This window comes from Dendroctonus ponderosae, unplaced genomic scaffold (assembly GCF_020466585.1).
Source record: "Dendroctonus ponderosae isolate FM_Combo_2020 unplaced genomic scaffold, Dpon_F_20191213v2 Dpon_F_20191213_2, whole genome shotgun sequence".
Taxonomy (NCBI): domain Eukaryota; kingdom Metazoa; phylum Arthropoda; class Insecta; order Coleoptera; family Curculionidae; genus Dendroctonus; species Dendroctonus ponderosae.
In genome coordinates, this window is record NW_026018165.1 from 13,696,078 (window position 1) to 13,716,945 (window position 20,868).

Genomic DNA, 20,868 nt, shown 5'->3' on the forward strand with positions numbered 1-20,868 from the left:
TCCAGTCGTGGCCATTTAGCTAATTATTTCAGTTATCCTTGTGATTTGGGTTAGGCTTGTTTTGTTCGCTCGGCTTATTAATGCACTGGATTATAGAAAAAGTCTCGACATTCCTGACCTGTTTTATTTTTTGTCAGTTAATTAGCCAACCAGTCCTGTTATATATACATAAGCTGGAAACTATCTGCAAGTCATGTCATTACATTTATCTGTTTTAATCGTCGCGCTAACTGTATTAATTCTTTTATTTTAGGTTTTCCTCTTTGTTGTTTAACACCGTGAGTGTGTGCAAGAAAAATACATATTTTATCTGATTGCCCTCAAGCAAAACTAGTAGATTTACTACCAAATTCAATTTATTAACGGGACAAATGTGTTGGCAATAGAGAGATATCGAGCACACGGTGCAGCGATGGCACTAATAGTGCCGCCGTTAAATTGACATGACTGCACTGCCACTAATAAGGCCTGCTCTTATTTGTGCACTCTTTACGCTTGGCATAACTTGATTCTTATTTTACTTACAAATTAAAATTAAATCTCAGCGAGGCCTTTGTTGGTGCCTGGTATTGATTCAGTTACAGCCTGTCATTATTAGTGAACGGGCACTAAACATGTTCTTCCACATCTCTCTATTGTGTTCGTTCGATTTTCCCTATATCGAATGTGAGCATTGACCTGCACACGACAATAACAATTATCGTCTGCAGTCTAAATATTCATGGTTTATTTGCTGATTATTGCCTATTTTTTATATATTTTCTAGTTCGATCCAATGTCTCCCTTATTTACGTGTTGCAGTTTCTTTCGCTTCGTCTGCTCTGTTATCGAAATACATGTTTTGTCATTTGTTTTTGAAAATGCGACATCAAGGATGAGCTCTTATCTTATCGCTTTATGGATATACATATTAAGTAAACCATTCTTCTCTATTTGATAAGAAATTCCCAGTCTGTTGCTTTTACTGCTCAGTGAGACCGATTGTGACCAAGCAATTGTCTTGTTGTTATGTTGTTATGTTTATGTCGTTATTTTCAGCTTATTATTGTTTTCCCATAATTAGACTGTCACTAAGGCAAACAGCATTAAATTATACTGCTCATCAATATGTCGCATTTCACTGTTCTTTACGGTTGGAATGAATTGTTTAGTTTTACTACTTTATCCGTTCAATTCATTTATAAATTTTGTGTTGCTCCCAACTGGAAAATACGTTTGCTGGCCTGTTTTTTCTGTGAGATTTTTTCGATTTCTTTCGGTGATTTTACCAAGCATTACATGAACTGAAATTAAAGCCAGCAAAGCATACGCTTACTCCACGCAAGGCTTCCTTCCAAAGTCACAGACGGTAAAATTATAATTTCTTGTGCATTTGCCAACTGTAGCGCATCGTAATTGTCTTTTTTAACACAAAAATCTCCTAACCATCTAGAAATTATGCGTCCTATCGTTGAAGGGAGAATTATTTACGGTGTTAAAAAACGGTTTTTGTATGTTTTGATATCCGACAATTTTTGCTATGTTCAAGGAGAGTTTTTGCCATATATGTCGTTGATTTAGATTTTGCTTTAAGTTCGATTAATAATCGAAAGAACACCGCAAATATTTTATTAGTACCATCGTAGAAAAGAAGAAAGATGCTAGCTAATAAGGGTGAGAAAAAAGGTTTCAAGAGAGCTAAGTAACCTGTGAAAAAATGGAATGTGCTGTTTAAACGGTCTTAAATCGTCATAAGTGCGAAACTATCGTATCAGTCGTACTGATCTTTTTTATAGTCTGTCTCGAGTTCTATTTTTTACCGATTTGTGTTCGTCATAAATTCTTAACCTCTGAAGAGATAAGAGCAAAAATGTTCGACTTTCAGAAGTTTTCAAAGATTAAAATAACCAAGGGGTTTGAAATATGCAGTGATTTGTCTGATTCCGTAGGAGGTTTCGATAACTTGGTCCTTTCCTAATGAGGGTTTTTTAAATATTCTTAACCTCAAAAGAAATGAAAGCAGAATTAAGGAAAGACGTAAAAGTGAAACCCGCTCATTTCTCGGAAATGGGCAAGCATATCTGATAAGTTGTAAGGACCATGTTGATAGGGTGTTTCGAGACCTTTTATATTTCCTCAGGAGTTCAGCAAATTTCCTAACCTCCAAAGAAATAAATTCATTTTTGGTGAATTAGGTATGGAACATTTTCGAGTACACCTCGCAAAATGTGAAAAATATCGCATTAATCGTTGGAACCTGTTCGATAGGACATTTTAAGTGTTGTGTTTTCATATTTTTGTATTAGTAACACAAATTTTATTAACACCGTCTAGGAAAATGACGAAAGATGCAAGCTATCAAGGTTGAGAAAAAAAGAATATGAATGTGCCAACTACCGGTCTACTAAGAGACCCATGAGCGAACTGTGCCATCCCCTTCGGGCCGAAAGGTACAAAGAACTAAGACACAAAAGATTTGAACATCTGTTTCGCATATCAGTAAGGTCTATTCTTGTATTTCTTAGAAGACGAACTGCAAATAGAGAAAGAAAGTCCTTTGAGCCGGCACTAGAACTTTTGAACGTGCTTTAATTGAATGCGGCGTGCCTCTTAACTCGAAAAAGAAAACGCATATTGCTGGGCATTAAACCTATCTCTAGAAAGTCGTAAAAGCTGAATATCTTGCACGCTCGGGCCGTACATAAAAGATATAACGTTACTTTAGCCGTTTCACCTAAAGATAAAATCCTTTTTATAGGCTGGCTTGCATTAACACAGTCCGAATACCATAACCTGGTTGCCGGTTGTGTTCTGGTACCACGATTGCGCACTTTCAGCTAGTAATCGAACTAGAAATTATTACCAACGTGCAGTGTTTACTCGAATACTTTCACCAACTTCTTTAGTCAAAACGGAACCATCTTAAGTGGATTATTCCATGGACAAGCGGGCCTTCTTTTGCTCTTTGTATGATTCGGACGGCTTCAAAACACAATCACAAGAACCAGTTTCGAAGTTTTATATTGAGTTACAGCTAAAACCACTAATGCAACAGCTAATTTTTCCATTAGGTCAATAATAAGTCGTCTATTAGTGGAACAATCTACTAATCTCTTTTTGTCGTCGTTGAACCGAAGGTTGAAGACGTTACATGCTACCTAAGTACCTTAAATTTGTTTTTAACAATTTGTTTATTTTGTTGTTAAAGCACGACAAGGTGACACTTATCCTGTTGCTAAGCCAGTCGTTTATAACAGGGCCTTTTCTCTTCGACTGAGTAGTTCCAAAATACATTAAATGAGCTGCTTAGCTTCAAGCGACAAGACGACACTGATCTGATTAGTTGTTCGACTCCCACGACATTAAGCGGTGTTTTTTTCTTAAATTAATAGTTGAAGTGGCTGAAGAGTTGTTTTATCATTTAAATAAACGGTTTGGGAAAAGGTCAATATTAGAAACCTGGCTAGGATTAATGGAAATTTGAAGCAAAACTCGCGGGAGTTGACAAGGACAATCAATCATTATATTACTTAGGTACATATATGGCTTTAATAAAACCAGTATGTTGCATTTACATGTAGATATTCTCAAATGTGACCGCTCGATAACCAGTGCTTTAAGGGTATTTTTTGCAATTTTGAACTTTGTTCAACGATTACAAACGTCCAAGAAATCCTTGTTGAACCGTTGGTCAATCACCAAAACAGATTTTACCTGAAAATCTCGTAGAAATCCGTTATTTTGCTGACTTCTCAGTTCTTGCTGCTTTAGAGGTAATTATTCTATAGAAATAGAGACTGTCTGTCTGATACTGCAGACTACTATCAATAGTAATTCACCACAGACTTTCCGTTGGGGTGACTTAACAATTTAGTGTTAAATTTAACGTCTGCGTCTTCACGGGAAGTGCTGGAATTTGGAACACTATTGTATTGGCGTGAAATCGATAGCTTATTTAAATCTTCGAAAATACGTCAACCTTTTGTAGTACCTTTCCGAAAGAGCGAAAGCGAAGACCTTTTGAGCGGAAGAAAATTAAAGTTAGATCCTTTCGATTTCCTCCGAAACGTTGACAGGTATCCGCTCAGTTACATTTTATAGTCCGTGTCAAGATCCATTTTTCACCAATTAGGTTTTATCAGAAATGTCTAACCTCTGAAGAGATAGAAGCAAAAATGTGCCAACTTTCAGGAGTCAAACTTTAAAATAACTAAACGACTTGAAATATTTAGTGAGTTGTCTGAACCTTTTCGGTAGGTCATTTTTAGAAGTGGCTTTTACTAATGATGTTTTTTTCGAAATTCTTAACCTCTAAAGAAATCGAAGCAGGATTGGGGAAAAACCTAAAAAGTAAAACAGCTCAWTTCTCAAAATGGGCGGAAATATTTGRTTAGCTGTACGAACCATTTTGATAGCGCGTTTCGAGACCTTTTATTTCGTCCTCAGTCGTCAAGAGAAATTCCTAACCTCCAAAGAGATAAATTAATTTTTGCTGAATTATTGAACATTTTCAATCGTATCTCGCAAAATGCGAAAAATATCGTAATAATCATTCAAACCTTATCGATAGAACATTTTAAGTGCAGTGTTTTCGTAATTAGTTTTTTTCCGAAATTGTCAATCGTTTGAAAGTTACCCGCTAAAATGTCAATTTTTTGCGCATTTTGAAGTTCAATCGGTTATATCTCGGAAACGGTTTGAAATATCTGAAAACATCTACGAATCATTTAGATAGAGCGTTTCGTCATTTATGTTTCTTCCTCAGACATCAAGCAAAATTCGTAACCTCCAAAGATATAATTGAATTTTTGTTGAATTGTTYAACATTTTCAGTTATATCTCCCAAAGTGTGCAAAACATCGTAATAATCATTAGAACTTTTTTCATAGAGTGTTTCGAGCACTATTTTTTGAAAWGAGTCCTTATCCGAAATTTGCTATTGTTTCAAAGTTAGAACCAAAAATCTCTCTTTCTTGCGGATGTTCAAACATAAGCGGTTATTTCTCGGAAACKGTTCGAAATATCTGAAAACATCTAAAAATCATTTAGATAGAGCATTTCCTCATTTMTGTTTSTTCCTCAGRCATCGAGCAAAAWTCGTAACCTCCAAAATGATAATTACATTTTTTAAAGAGCATTTYRAGCCCTATGTTCTCCTAATATTTTTTTTTCTAATTTTGCTATCCTATTAGAGATAGAGACAARAATGCAATTTTTYTGTGTATTTTCAAGTTCAAGCAGTTATATCCTGGATACGGTTTAAAATATCTGACAACGTTAAGTCATTTTAAAACATCGTTTAAAAACTCCAGTAAGATTCCTAGCTTTTAAAGAAATAAATACGTTTTTGAATCAATTATTCCTTTCAAGCCGCTTAAACATTTTTACGCAAATCGCAAGTTCGAAGCAAAAATGTGAGATGAGACATATTTTTATTTATTGTGATYTCGAGTCGATGTTTTGTTCAAATCTGGAAATCAAGCAAATCAACTGATTTTAGAATTTGCTATAAAATAGACAGTATTTTCACTGATGGACAGCAAGAATCGAAAAGTCCCAATTAATTCAATGAAGGGAAAAAATAGCTGGTTTAGATCCTAAAAAATGTCAATTATTCTCACCAAACACACGCAAAACTTGAAAATTGCTCATCCCATACAAATGTAGATATTTAGTTTTACTTTTTGAAATACATATTGCAATTGTTGGGAGAAAACTGTGTACTTGCAGTTTTAAGTAAAAATTCAGGAAATATTTCCATGAAACTCCATTTAATTGCGTTTTCTGCAGCAGAATTTGWTAAAAACACTCGTGCTATCAATTGTATTTCGGCAAATTATTGCAAACCCAACAGGTGCACAAATTTGCAATACAACAGCCGAAAATGCTGCAAGGAAATACGCACCAAATACACAATTTAGCAAGCAAGTGCAATCAGACAACCTTCTAGACTTGGTTAAACTTGAACTATCGCAGTTATTCAGAGGAGAACGTAATCATCACTATAATGTCGACAAATCCATTAAATCGCCAACAAACAAACATTTTGAGCCATTTTGAGCAACGTTTTATAAAATTTGGAAAAATACTTTAAACTTTTGTTCTTGAAGGCGAGATTCTGAGGTGTTTCCATTTGAGCCGTAGATTTAAAGCTATTCCATTACATCTGCGCGAATTATTCATCGAAAACGACCAATTTTCACTCAAATATCCCTAGGCCTGATGTTGTGTTCGATTTTCGCCGTACCGATTCCGCCCAATCGATATGGGTGTTCATTATTCAAACATGTACCTTCTTGTTTGTCTATGCCATAATACAAACAAAAACAGTAAGATGTTTTTACTTACATTATCTAGGCATGTGGCAACCTTGGAATATCGATTTTGCACCCACATCTCATCGCCGGGTAGGAAAACATTCATCATCCTGGGGGCTGGAAATAACGCCGTTGCCAAACCGGCTCATCCATCACTGAAATTTATTCCCCGCTTTTATTACCGTTTTAATGGAGCTGGAGAAAAAGCGGGGCTTTCCTCGTGAAGAATGTCTCCAAAAAGGCGAGGTTTGCAAAGAAGGATTTCATGAAATAAAAGCATTGAAATATTTGTCTGTAACTTCCACGTGTGGCCGAACCGAAAGGACCAGAATTGGATCAAGATAAAGTTTTAATGGATCTTAATACGTTTGTACTGAGGGATTTTGGTGAGGGCGGGGTGGGATGATGGAGAAGAAGTGCAGGTTCCATAGGGTGTGTTTTTCTCCATGAAAATTTGGCAACAGCGCGCGAGCCTCGCCTCAGCTCCGGTTTGCAGGACCAAAACAAAATTTTGTTGGATCAGTTTGATCATTACAGTTTCTTAAGTGTCTTGTTTTGGTGGTTTCTTTAAGCAATAAGAAGCGGTATGTCAGATAGAGTGTTTCGCGATATAATAAATAAGATGGACATGCCGATCGAGAGGCAGGTTTCTATTCGCCGAATAAGGCGTTCATCGAATTCAGTATTTCGCGATTTGCTCGACAAAGTCCACCTGTCGGTGCAAGATTTGATGTCATCATTCGGAACGCCCGTTTCTCATGTGTATTTAGAGCAGCAAGAGAAAGTACGCAGTTTTTTTGCAAATAATCGTATTTTGGATTTTCGTTGCAAATCAACTTAAACGTAAACACGCTCTATTTCATTGTTGTCGTGCTTGGCCACAACCGATCCCTGTTACTTTCTTGGCAATTTGCAATGCTTTCGGTATTTTCACACACGAAATACTGAGCGTCGCAACATCCAACTCCCAACCAATATTGTTTTTTAAAATGAATTTTTGCTTTCAGGCAGTTCGGAATATGGACGAACATTCTAGAGGCGCCCTGTAAGAAAATTGATGTTGAAAATAAATGTTTTTTCTTCTCCCTTTCGTACACCTCAAACACGATATTTTTTTCATTCATTTTCATGATTGTTGTACCTTTTTATTTTCATTTTTCCCTACTTTTTTCAACACTTATTTGTCCCACATTTTTGCCTGAGATATATTGATGTTGGATGTAATTGTTTGGAAGGCTTGAATCGCATTTTGCATGATCAGTGTGTTTTTGTATTTCAGGGGTTCAGTTTCAGAGCTTTACTCTCTAGTAGGGCTTTCAAATTCATTTTTTTATGCACAATAATTGAAAAGGAAATATTTAAAATAAAATTTCTAATTAGCCGGCACAAATGATGGTTTTATTCTTTAAATCTTCACATCCGGAAGGTATATAAACTCACAAACATTTGCTTTTCCTAATGCGATTCTGTATGGAAATGCTCATGTTTGTAGCTCCATCGCGTACATGTTCCAATATTTAATAGCCTTTCCTGTTGTATTTTTCCTCGACCTTAGAAATTTGTGTTTCAATAAATTTTAACTTCATTAAATCGATATGGATTGATTAACACCGTAAAAGACAAAATTAGCAACGAATTGCAAGAACTCTATAGCAAGTCTGGATATGTTCCTATATCTTGCATCAAAATTCAATTCAATTGCATCAAAATCAATGTTTTATGCGAATAATTGGGYTTAAAAATAAGGGTTTTKCATTTTAGCAAACWTTTAACTTTAAATTTCTGCAAAAACAGACTTTTATTGGGTTTCAGTTGTATTCAGTGGTAAATCAGCACCATCGCCGGATAAATAACTTATCAGCTTGTTTACCAAATATTTGCCAGACATTCAGAAAATATTTACCAACATGAGTTCAAAATTCCGTGCAAGAACGCATTTTTTATTCCGGTAGGCTTATGATTGAGGCTCTGTGCGTTTTATTTGCTATTCTCTTCATTTATTTCAACATTTTTCAACCGAGTTTTTTTGCTTCAGCCTGAATCTCGTTAGAGACTTGACCTGAGGAAGTAATATTTCTGTCTATCTGCTTATCTTCTTTTAATGTTGAGGAATGTTAATTCGAATGAAAAACAGATCAATTAACTTCTTCACATTCTTCACAAAATACAACAGCATTCCTTTGATGAGCTCATTCTCTTCATTATTAGCGATTATTTCTATTACTTTCACAAGCAAATTAATATTTATTGCCCCTGTTGAGTGTCATTAAACGCTTGATTTGATATATTGGGTCTTAATGGCCAGTAACTGTTGCTTGTATGGAACAAGTATAAACATGTATAATTTGCAATTGGAAAAAATATTGCAGATTTTATTTCACTTGTCTTCAACCATTCAATATATTTGTTAAGTTAATATCTTCCGCTTGTGGTTTTTCTTAATTTCTCTTGCAACTTTCTCTACCCACATAGGAAGTGGTTCATTGACTTCTTTATTAGTGTTTTTTTTTTAGTTTTCCTTACTGGTCAAATGATCTACATCCATACGAAAGTATTTTGCATCTTCAGCTTCTGGTAGAAGACTGGTTTCTTCAACTTTTAACATTAGCGATATTGTAAATATAATGTCGGTCCCAGTCTTTTTTTACCAGTTTCTTTTCTCAGTTTTCGCCTACAACTAGTTTACTGCCATAAACCTGCGTAGTTTGTACAGAAAAATAGCAAACAATCTCCATATACCGACAGGGTGAATGAATAAGCCCCCCATTAAAAAAAAATATTTTTTTTTTAAAATTGCCTCAATTTTTTTGGTATTTTTATTGGATTTAATTTTATTACATTTAGGAACAACGTGCCGTCGTTAAAACAGTTCGGTTTATTTCGGTAGTCTGGTTTTTTAATTAATACCATTAATGCGCGAATATCAATTATCTCGGCAATGGAATCGACTAAAAGCCTGTTAAAAGTGCTTTGCAGTTACACTTTTTCGCCTAAATCAACATTAGCACATTGTCATTTACCATCCAATCACATGACGCGCTTGGCAATCGTTCGAATATAATCAGTGAGAATAGGAAAATATTTATAAAGTTCTGGCTATTAAGTTGGATGACCTTCACTTTGCAAACGACCTTTACGCGTTTCATAGCCATTAGATAATAATGTTTTTTCGTTGTTGTTGATACTGGCTAATGTAAACTTTTATCTGTCGAATGAAATCGATCTCTCTGCTGTGTTGGAAAACCCAAATTGGTTTCTCTTGAAGCCCATTTTTTTTGTTGTTGAAACATCCAGGAAAACGTATTTAAATGCCGAGAAACTGGTTCCTAATGAATGAAATATGAATGATGGTGATAGAGACATCAATATGAAATTAGTCACTTTAAACTGAAGAGAAAACACATTTTACACAAACAGTTGAAAGTATACTAGTGAATAATTGGCCTGATGTTGAGTCTTTCAATAGCCAAAAAAATTATATTTGTTGGGCTTAGATTTTGCTAAGAAATCATGATGCGTTTTGCCCATGGTTGATCCAACACCCGGTATATATGCTGATGATGCGAATCTCCTGTTCAGAATATTAAATATGCAGGTCGCTATCAATGAAAACAGTTGAAACCTTCTGAATAATCTAGCTATAAATCCGTTTAAATTTAATTGGAAATTAAAACTTTTTATCTTCATAATCTTTAATCAGAAATCTAATTTACAGTGTTTACATTCAATTTATACGTCGCTGTTTTAATCAATAATGTTTTTCTTTGTTTTCAATTAACATTGAAAATTACGCAAAAGTAGACTAGAAAAATTGTCAACTTTTCCATTTGTTTGTGTTTTCAGATGTATTCATATTTTAATTTATCGCTTGTTTCGTGTTAATTTCTTACGCCGCTTGGCGAACGCCATATTTTATTTTTATCATTTCTCTCGATTTTTAAAAGTTGATAATGCGACTGAAGAAACAAATTCAGTATGAATTGATAATTGAAAAAAGAAAATTACGCATTTAAAGCGCGTTTGGTCATTTTAGGCATCTTTTCATTGATAAACAATTTTTCGAAATCGTCAACAATTGGTTCTTAATTTAAAGATTCACAAGACAATAAATAATCGCGTAATAAATAAAGCAGGAAATAGAAATAAAAGTTGTAACTGCAATAAAAAACGGTTCTAAAGCGAATACAAAATTAATCTAATCAGCTCAACCAGTTGAAATTAAGTACTTATGTGCATTATTTTCTAGCATTGTATACTTTGCACTTGCATTTTTTTCTCAACACCTTGTGCAATTTTCCATCATTTTTCTTAAACACGTTTTTTCCTTTCAGGTATGTCGTTCAGTTGTACCATTGCAACCACTGTCAAGAGAGACACAAACTGAGTAAACATGGTAGGGATTTAGGGTAAGTTCAGTGTGTTTGGCCAATATTCTCATCCAGCTATCCTAAATCAGACGCTTAGTGTTTGTCGTCGCAAAAATCGGTTATTTGGTGTACGATTTAAGTGTTTCCCTGACTGGATCGGCGGACGCAGTCGGGTGAATGTAGTGATTGCAAAAAATCCTTAAAAAATGTGTGATAGTGCCCTTTTAGTGCCATGGATTTGGATTTATCTCAACCAAATAGGATTAAGTATCAGTGCTTGGAGATTGGATAAGCAGCTGGATAAAGTTTACTTTCGTTCTTCTTCAGTGTGCCCGTTCAATGGTCTTAATTTCGTGCAAATCGGGGTGTTGATGGACGACTCTGATTTAGGATAACATTTGGGAAAAGGTCATAAAAACATGTTAATTTCTAGTAAAATATTCAGTTTAATTGTCGGAAACAATGATGTGAAAATCGTCAAGATTGGCGCATTATTTTGAACTGTTTGTAGAATATTCGATGTTGTTGAAATTTCGTGAATTGCCCAGTTGTTGCCAAACTAAATGATCTGAAAAATAGCACACAGGGGGAAAAGGCAGATAACCAAAGAACTAAAAGCCCCGAAATAACTGCCTTTATTGTCCTCCCAGGCAATCGTCAAAAACAAATACTTATTTTCCCTTTCGGAAAAACAAAATTTCTATAAGGAAGAAATAAAGGGGCGGCACAATGTCTGGCTTCGACTTCTTTATATCTATAGAAAAATAAAGTCAAACAGCTTTTTCCATCATTATTTTTTATTTGTTTATAGAGTCTTCAGAGTAGGTTTCAATAACGCGATTTATCCAAAAGTGGTCTGTTGGTAACAAATATTTTAGTAAACGAGTAACATTGTTGGCAAGTTTTGTTAGGCCAATAATTCTTTCTGGCTCGCAAGCACGAGTGGCTTGCAAAACGGCAGGAAAACTATATTTTCCTTGAGGGTCTAAAGCCTGCAAGCTCACCAGTTTCAAACATTTTAGAATTTTATTTCTTCTTTTGTCTAAAAAATTCTAATTTGAGATGATTTGCGCGTTGGTTAAATCAGCACGTTCATTTTCGATTAATTCTGTGCTCACCTTTTGCATCCCCACAATGCAACTATTAAAAGGTCAGGGCCTTTCTGTTTATATCAATTGAGGCTCATTGAGCGTTTGATGACTCACAGTGGCTTTGTCTCTTGCCAATCATTTTCGGACCACCATGTACTCTAATTACGGAATTTCAATGCAGCCAGACACAAAGTCTGTTTAGTATTGAAATCGTGATTACCGGAAGTCGACGTCCGGAAATAGCAGCAGCCAATCGTGAAACAGAACAAAGAAATTTTTAGTTTTATCTTCGGAACTATGCATGCAAGCAGTACGAACCGTGCAGTGTTTTTAGAAGTTTTGAGGATTTCCTGATGAATCTCCAAATTGTCCTGCATTATGACGCCAGATTTCATTAAATGTTCGCTTTTTGGAGTATTTTCCATGAAGGTCTAACCGAAAATGAAAAATCAAATACCGGAATATAAAAGTCTTTCGAGTTAGAGCTGGGAAATAGGCAGAAACTCTTGAGTATTGATTTTTTCAAAACCTTTTTCTTGGATATTTGGCCCCAAAATGTTCTGTTTTTTTAGGACAGAATTTCTCATCGTCTATTGCAAATTGAATTGAACAAAAGAGTGCTTTTGTTTCTCAATAAAGAACGAATTCTTCAGGACTATAAATTGAAAATGAATCATCAGTATGCCACCAAATTATTGGTTTCAATTTGTAATTATTCATGAAATTTGTTTGAAAAACTTCCACAATAAACAACTGAGGAAAGGTGATGAAAGGGCGACCCCATTTCTAACCTCTTAGTTGATAACAAACATAATCCAAGCCGGTTTACAACATAGAAGAACGATTCATCTGTGAGAAAGCAAAAAAAACTGGCTCATTTTGATCTTGGGCGTAGGCAGCGAATATTTTTCTCCTCAATTCGTGTATTATCAACCAAAAAACAATCAGAATTTTTCAGAAATTTCACTCGTCATTATTTATAGGATTCCCATTTAGGATCTGGATATTTTCGGTTAAGTTATGTTTAGCATGTCTACTCGCACTCTAAAAATATCTTTGTTTATAAATATCCAGAGTTAAAATAAAATTTAACTATCCAGTTGTCGTGCGATTGTACTCCTTCTATTACACAGTGGCGTGTATGGTTGTACAGCATTAGAGCTGACGATTGTTCAAATTAATCCAATTGTAATCCGCATTTCTATTCAGGTATTTCGCATTCGAGAGTGGATCTTGTCTCCATAGATATTCATGGATTGTTTTCAGATCGAAATTTCTCTCTTATGGAGGATGGATTGCCCAAATAAAGGATCTTTTGTCTAGGACTTAGTTCAGGATTTCCATGTTGGGAAATGTGGATTGTGTTTTATTGTTAATCGCTTATTACTGTTAAGCGAGTAATTTGGTCAATTAACAATTCAGATTTGCTGGTTTTATATAAATTTTATTCGATGCTAATTTTTGTAATAAAGTTTTAAAAGTGACGATAAAAAAGCCGCAAATATGCAAAAGTTTTCAGAGCATTTTTAGTGTTTTTCTTACATATTTCCCGAGCTTTTTTTATTTAACTACTTCCCAAAGCAGCAAATTCATCTAAACCAAAGTCTGGTGTTATTTTTGGGCTAACATGATGGAGATTTTCAAAAAATTGTCTAAAATTCTAATAAACCTCCTGATAGAATGCCAATTAATTTGTTTTAAGTGCTCAAATTAGGCTGGAACTGTTGCAAAAGGCGGCACAAAAGTTACTTAACAATTTGCCTCGTAATTTTATTCACTGAATATATTTGTAGTTACATCTCGCAATCCATTGTTGCGTTGCATATAAATCGCACAGGTCACTGCAGTGATGCACAATGCACAACACTTTCCAAGACCTAATTTGTGGTGTTGCACATTGATTTTCTTGCACAAAATGCAGGAAATTTACCTTTTCGTATCTTGCTGGCAGTATTTAAGTACTCTTTGGCCTGTTCTAGTTAGGTGGCGATTGCTGTGGCTTTGCGGCTGAAAAATTTGCGTACAAATTTATAAATGCTGCAAGCGTAAATGTTCAAGATTTTTAATTAATTTAATCAATGTGATGAAGTGGATTATCAAGATCAGCCACAATTAAAAATGTCTAATAAAGTTTCGCTGAATTTTCCGATACATTTTTTGAGCTCAGAGTTAAAAATTTGTGATTTATACCGGAATTTAAAAAAATCGGCACAATATTCAAGGAATTTGCTTGGTTAAAAGCAGTCGTTTTAATAACCCAAAAAAGGAATTCAGCACAATCTACAGAATTGTAAAGAATGGTTGAAGGAATGAAAACTCACTTGGAAATAAATTGCTATTAATTTTAAATAAAACTTTGTAATAGAGGGAATTTTGAAATTCCGGCTCATTTTTTTCTCTGAGTTTACCAAGCATTAAAGCCATCTAACAGAGCGCAAATCAAGTAGTTCAGTATCAAATAAACTTCTCTTTTCAGTGTTTTTTAACATTTACTTATCCTAATGTCGTCACATTGAACCAAGCAATCGAAGCACTTGATGCTACTTAGTTCAACAAAATACCGGTTAATTTGCGAATTAACAATTTTCTTCAACAATGCGGACGAGATTATCAATTACATCGATTCTTGAGAACGCAATTCAGTACCCATCGAGCACCTGTTGGTGCCCAATCACGGCACTTACAATTTCTTCTTGATGAATAATCCTGGATCTTTTCAATCAACTTTCAGCTCGTTGTTGGTTTCTCTATTCTTACTAGTTAGTTTGCGTTTGCTTCCGGCATTATTTCTGCATTGATAAATTACAGTGTACACATTTTTGCTGATTGGTTTCTGTATGTGAAGAGCGGCCATTATCGGGCTGATTAAACTCGCGTTTTTATGTTATTTTCTATAGAATTTTTTGAGCTTATGCCCTGAACTCTCGAGTGCATTTTGGTTGGCTGAAAAACTGATTGAAGGTTTTTGGCCTGCTGAAAGACACTACATTTTTTCCTTTGTTTTAAACAATTTTCAAAACGTTTCTATTTATTTAAAAGTGAGTGGACCAGAAGCACAATGCAGTGCTTAAGTAATGCTCTAACAGTAATTAACGAATTTCGCAGAACCGCAATATTATTAAACAAAATAATGAATTTCCAAGAACATGAGCCAAGTTGTCATCTTCCAAGGTAGGTACTTGGTACCGTTTTCGGTTTGTCTGTAAAAACCCTGAGGCAATTATTCCACATCTAGTGAACTGCGACTAAATTTAATTTTATTCCGCCTTTCTACGCCCATAAAAACATCGACTACACGAAAAAAAAATTGTGTTGAATCACCGGTGCGTGCAGCACGGCAACTCCAACTACGCAGCTCACCACACGAAAACAAAACAATTAGTTTTGGTGCTGAATGTTGCCAAATTAACTAAATATGGAAACAGTTGAAACGAATTTCTTCCGAACGTTTCGCAAACACCATGTGTGAGTGCCATCCTCAGAGATGTGTGTTTGAAACTGGTGAGCTTTTCGGGGCCTTGGTGCAAAAGTAGCTTGCTTCTGATGAACAGCAAGTTTTGTGAAGTTATTGTGCAGAAAAGTGTTTTTTTTTTGTTTTTAATATTAATCAGAAATAACGCAGGCGACAAACATTCAAAAATGAATAGGAAATTCTTGTTTTTGCGCCGTGTTTTAAAGACACAATACACATTTCTACACAAACACCCAGAAGATATCAAAAGTACCTATACCGCTGAAAAAATAGAGCGTTAAAATATATATAAAAAAATAATAAAATTTTTGTGCTTAAGAGTTCAACAGAAAGTCTGTTTGGATTTCTTTCACTGCTAAGGGAAATTCGCAAATTTTTTGGCAATTGATCACAGAAAATCCGGTTGGATGGCGATTTTCCATTTTATTGGATAGGAAATCTTCATCGCGTTTTTCGACGTTTTTTACGTTTTCCCAGGAAAAAAATTCCACGACGGCCTAACAGCATGAAAACCTCACTAGTTTCAGGCAATAACCACGAAATTTTTCGAAAACATTGAACGCAAATTATTCAATTAAAAAACAACTACAAAACTAACAGTTTCTTTAGTCTTTTCTGCGAAATCAAGCAACGTTTTCAATAAGGAAATCCTATTTATCACTAGTTCAGTCAATTAGAGAATCATTATTTTGCCATTTTTCTCATCAGCTGCACGATCCTTCTTCGTATTGGGTAACTTCTATCCATTATTTTCGGAATTTCGAAACAGTTACATAATGTTTTCTTTCTTCGGCTAATAGCCTTTCTGAGTAATTATCACGACTGGAAGTTACATGTAAATTAATTGAACATCACTCTCAGCATTTTTCCTATGCCCATCCTGTATGTACTCGAACGTAAAAAAAATATTGAAACCAGAACAGATGATTATCTTATTGATTTGCATGGGAACGAAATAACCGGGTTTAAAGTGCAAATTCCTGTTTGCAATTATAGTAATTTCCAATTTTTACTGCTTGAAAACTGGGTTTTCAATATTAGATATTATTATTATGCGATACAAATTTATGAGGTCTAAGCTATAAACATAATAATACAAGCCGATAAACTAAAACGGCCAGTTTTACTTATAAGTAAAAACTAATTGAGTTGACATCTGTGGAAATCTAGAACAAACAAGTGTTTCACCTGCTGAGCACTAGATACTTTTTCCAACGATTATTAATTGCGAAAAATTCATTCGAATGCATTTATATGGGCTAATCTAACATTTCTCATTGTTTTTTTAACTAATATTGAATGGGATTATAAATTGTAATACCTGACAATAACTGGGGTTTGTAAATAACTTAATTAACAGGCTAACTGCGACTTGATCGGAAATATTAACATTTTTTATGGGCACGGAAGGTATTAAAACAAATTGACTTTCGTAATAATAACGCTTAAGTATCCAGTCACCTCTGGGAATGGCTGTAGTTTATGTTGCAGCAAGCTGTAAATTACGATTTATTGTTTGTTTTAGATATACACTTGATTGGTGTACTTTTGCCAATAATTTGTCTTCAAATTAATTTGAATCAATGGTTATTTCAGCCGCTTTTGAGTTATGGAGTTGGAGTGTTTTATTTTTTAGATGTTGTTTTATATGTTGCTTATTCGGTAAATGGGTCTTTTTGATACATTTGAGATTTCGAACTTAAAAAGACAATGGTCCAAAACTAGAATTATTCTTCTAAGAATGCAGAAAAAGGTAGAGAGAAGCATGAAAATTTGGCTCAATTTGGCACCTAAAAATTTTGCTTCTTGTGTAAAAACCCAATATTTTGCCACCCTCGTTCCTCTTACTGAATCGGGCTTTTATTTCTCTCTCCAAGGATAGGAAATTCAGTTTTTGAGAACTGAAGAAAAAGGGTGCAAAAGCATGAAAATTTGGCTCAATCTTGCACCTAAATGTGCGATCTTCAAATTTTCAAAAAATTTTGACTTTCCTTCTTGACAATTTCTATCTTCTTATTGGCTCTGATCCACTCAAATGTTGCCAAGAGAAACCGTGTTGCATATATCGTTTATCGCTAATAGATCGATTTATTTATTGATTAGCGCCACTTGAAAATTTGGCAACATCTCCATTTCGTAACGTTATTTATAAACCTATAATAACAACGTTTCCTATAATACTGAGTGGTGTTTCGTGGACTTTGCGTCCACACTAAACCTTGAAAGTTTGGAAATTGCGATGGTGTAATTGAAAAATCCGATTTTTTGTGGCTTTTCGTGTTGGCTGAGGGTCAAATTTGTTTACCACACCAGTTCGACAAGGTCCAAGCGATCGGATGATTTGCTCTTAGACAGGATCGTCTGAGTTTGGATGTTGTTGGCATTATTTCCGAACATGTTGGCAATGCGGCATTTTACTCAAACATTCTCCTCGATGAGCTTTCAGTCATTCACCCAAGTCACGTAGGCAAAAAATCCAATTGTGTTTGGTAGACGACTCGAAGAGGATTGAAAAAGCGTATCTTATTGATTTTTTTCAGTATTTTTCTGAGCTTTAATCACATGGAAACAAAACCCTGATGGAAACTACTGAGGAAAAATTGGAAGACAACAGCATTTTCTTCCACCAAGTTGCCAATTAACTTGATTAATTTATGGCCAAGTTCTTGCTATTTCAAACTCTTCGAATCGAGTTTTTCCATCGGCCAATCTTAATGGTTGTGTGGGCGCCTACTGATGATGATAACTGGAGGTTTATGTAAATCGCCTTCCGTGTTGATCAAGAAAACGGTCATGGAAGCCAAAAACGTATTCAGAATTGCTCAAATCTCTTGCGTCAATTCCCAAACTGGTAAACAAACTCGATTAGTCACCAGAACATTTGAAAAAGAATCGTCGATCAAAAGTTTCCTCTTCGGTAATGGTCGGCAACAGGTTTGCGACTCCCAGCAATCAATAGTCGAAATAAATTGGCTTTATTTGAAGGTTTTGTAATGTTTTTCTTACATAAAAACGCAATTAAGAGCGCAACAATTAGTGGCCCCTAATTGGTTCATTCAGTTTTAATTGCATATTTAGTCATAGGGCTTTTTTGCCGAGAAGTTTCTACATATTTTCGCAAGTAAACGCTAATTGGCAGTATTGTTCTCTAAAATATATTGATTACTTTGGGCCACTCTGAAGCAAAGAAAAATGTTACTGGGAAGCTGCATGCATGTTCTGTGTGAAATGTTTGTTTATAATTTTGTCCTACTAAAATATACGCGGAAATCAGTAATTATACAGCCATCCTTACTTGATACTAATGTGCACCAAACACAACTAATATAGACATTATGGTCTATTAACCAGAGCCTAATGCATGGGCTTTACGAAAACATTTAGATTATTATTGTTATTGCTTGTGGATAATTGTTAAGTATGGTTTTCATTGCATATAAAAGAAAATTATTATCCTGAACACCACATAGAACTAGTTATTCATTACATGACCTCCATGAACAACATTGTTATTGAACGTTTCCACCATTAATATTAATTATTGATATTAGGAATCAACATCTTGATGTTTGAAAGTTTCCGAATTTGCGTAGGTTGGGGAAATTAAAGTCTATGAATAGATTATGTGATGCCAAAGGGAACAGTTAACAGGTTCCCGGTACCGCCCAAGTTACAAAATGTTCAGCAATAGGAATTTGGAGTCTTAAAAAACGTTGTTGTTCCTGAAAAATGGCAATTTTCCATATAAAATTTGAGAATTTGAGGTTTTTTTTACTGTAATCCCCCATTTTCCTCTCAAAGGTGAGTGCTTTCAGCTCCGAAAATAAGGTATCACTACTAATTGAAAGTAATACTTCACTATAAAAATCGTTAATTATTTCTAAGATATTTTTGGCAATTTTAAGATTTTGTGAGAAACAATAAATAACGCAGTATTTTTTATATTCTGGGTGATTATTAAGGGTGGGTCTTTAATGCAACATTTCTTCCAATTGAGTGGTTTTGTTCATTTTTAAAAATTTCGGTAAGAATTTTTTTTATAGAATTGTCTTGTTTTCAGAAAAACGAGGTTTTACAAGGTATAAAATGCAATTTTTGAAATTCCAAAAAATGCTGCCGAATTTACGTCTGGCCACTATGAAAATATAACTGATTTCCACGGAAAATTCGAATATTTTCCATTCGCAAAACCGCCCCACGAAGACCAAATTTTCAATAATCTGATCATTCGATCCAAACTGCTTTTCAGGGACGAGACCCGCTCAAACCTACTTTCTCTACCAGTTCCCAAGAAAAATTTATTACGATCGTATAACTGGGTATCCCCTTTAGACGTCGTGCAATTGCCCAGCTGGATGTGGGGCGCCGCCCCTGCCAGTCATCTGCAACACCCGTTTGGGCGACTGTGCCATGTTGCCGGCTCTATCTGTGACCCCATCGCAGCCTTTTTGATTTATAATGAGCCCCCACCGAAACCTGCTGCAATGCAATCTAGATGCGATGGGTGCATTTCGTAAATATGAATTGCTGCTGGTGTGTTTCATTGGCTCTGCTTAAATGGGAATTTTCACTGTATTTATTACGTTTTGTAATCGATTTTTTTGAAAAATTCATGCAAATGCGCCGGGTTGGTGAGGAGGATTTAAAAAATCATTTAATCAAGCCAATTTTTGGTTAAAACCGAAGTCCAGTTCCAAACCCGCTATCGAAACTGACAGCATTCTAAGGAATGAAGAGACAATTTGGCATCAGCAGCAATTAAAAGTAGGTACACATTTTGAGGTGTTATAATATTAGGCACCCTCAATGTCGACAGTTTTATAGACTCTTTCAAAAAAGTAGTATAGGTTTCATGTGCTCTTTTTAGGTCAAACTTGGAAAAAAAATCAATTTCAAAATGGCCTTTAAAGTGTTCTCGGCTTAAAATGACTTTTTAGAAAATTTACCTTCCAGGATTCTCCAAAGAAAATATCTGAAGGTGTTAGATCCGGTGATCGCGGTGGCCACCCAAGTGTCCATTTACATGACCATCATCAAAAATATCGAAAATATTTGATTGGAACCTATTAGAATACCAATCTGCATTTAAATTTTCTGCAAAACAGCGATACACCAGTTGATTTCCAAACAAGATTAAAATATACAGCGTGTTCCGCTTAAAAAAATATTTTTTGGTCCAATAACTTTCTCACCTGGCCCCGTACACTTATTTTGAAAATGCCAGATTATTGAACAATCATTATAAATCAACTTCTGCATAAAACATTTTTCTGTGTCTCTTTTAACTAAGAAAATTGAGCGGTATTTTGAATCACACCACAAAATCCTGACCCATTCACTTATTAGGTTAAAACTGTATTATATTGAGTGTTTTTTTTCATTTGTGCAATTGAATTCCGAACTTTATCGGTGGAATAAATAGTGCTTTACTTCATTACGACTATAAAGCGTAAAGCAAACATGCTAACTTAAGTAATCAAGTCGTGCTCTATTTATATTCATTAGGTAATTGCTGGGGTTTGCCACACCAGACAGTGTATCGGGAAGGTTAGGTCATAACAATAAATAGACTTTATTAAAAACCACAATTTTCTAATGCATTTTAATTAGCAATATGACTTTACATTAGCAGCGGCAGCTTA

General features: G+C 34.9%; 1 protein-coding gene across 2 annotated transcripts in view; it reads left to right on the top strand.

Annotated features, from left to right (window-relative positions):
- Positions 1-20,868, top strand: part of LOC109544418 (protein split ends) — a gene marked incomplete in the record, with an annotated part of 94,999 nt that overhangs the window by 16,041 nt on the left and 58,090 nt on the right. The window contains 1 exon segment of one of the 2 annotated variants that reach the window (XM_048664227.1): positions 10,628-10,702. Coding sequence (XP_048520184.1) covers positions 10,628-10,702 — 75 coding nt within the window. 2 annotated transcript variants of the gene reach the window in all.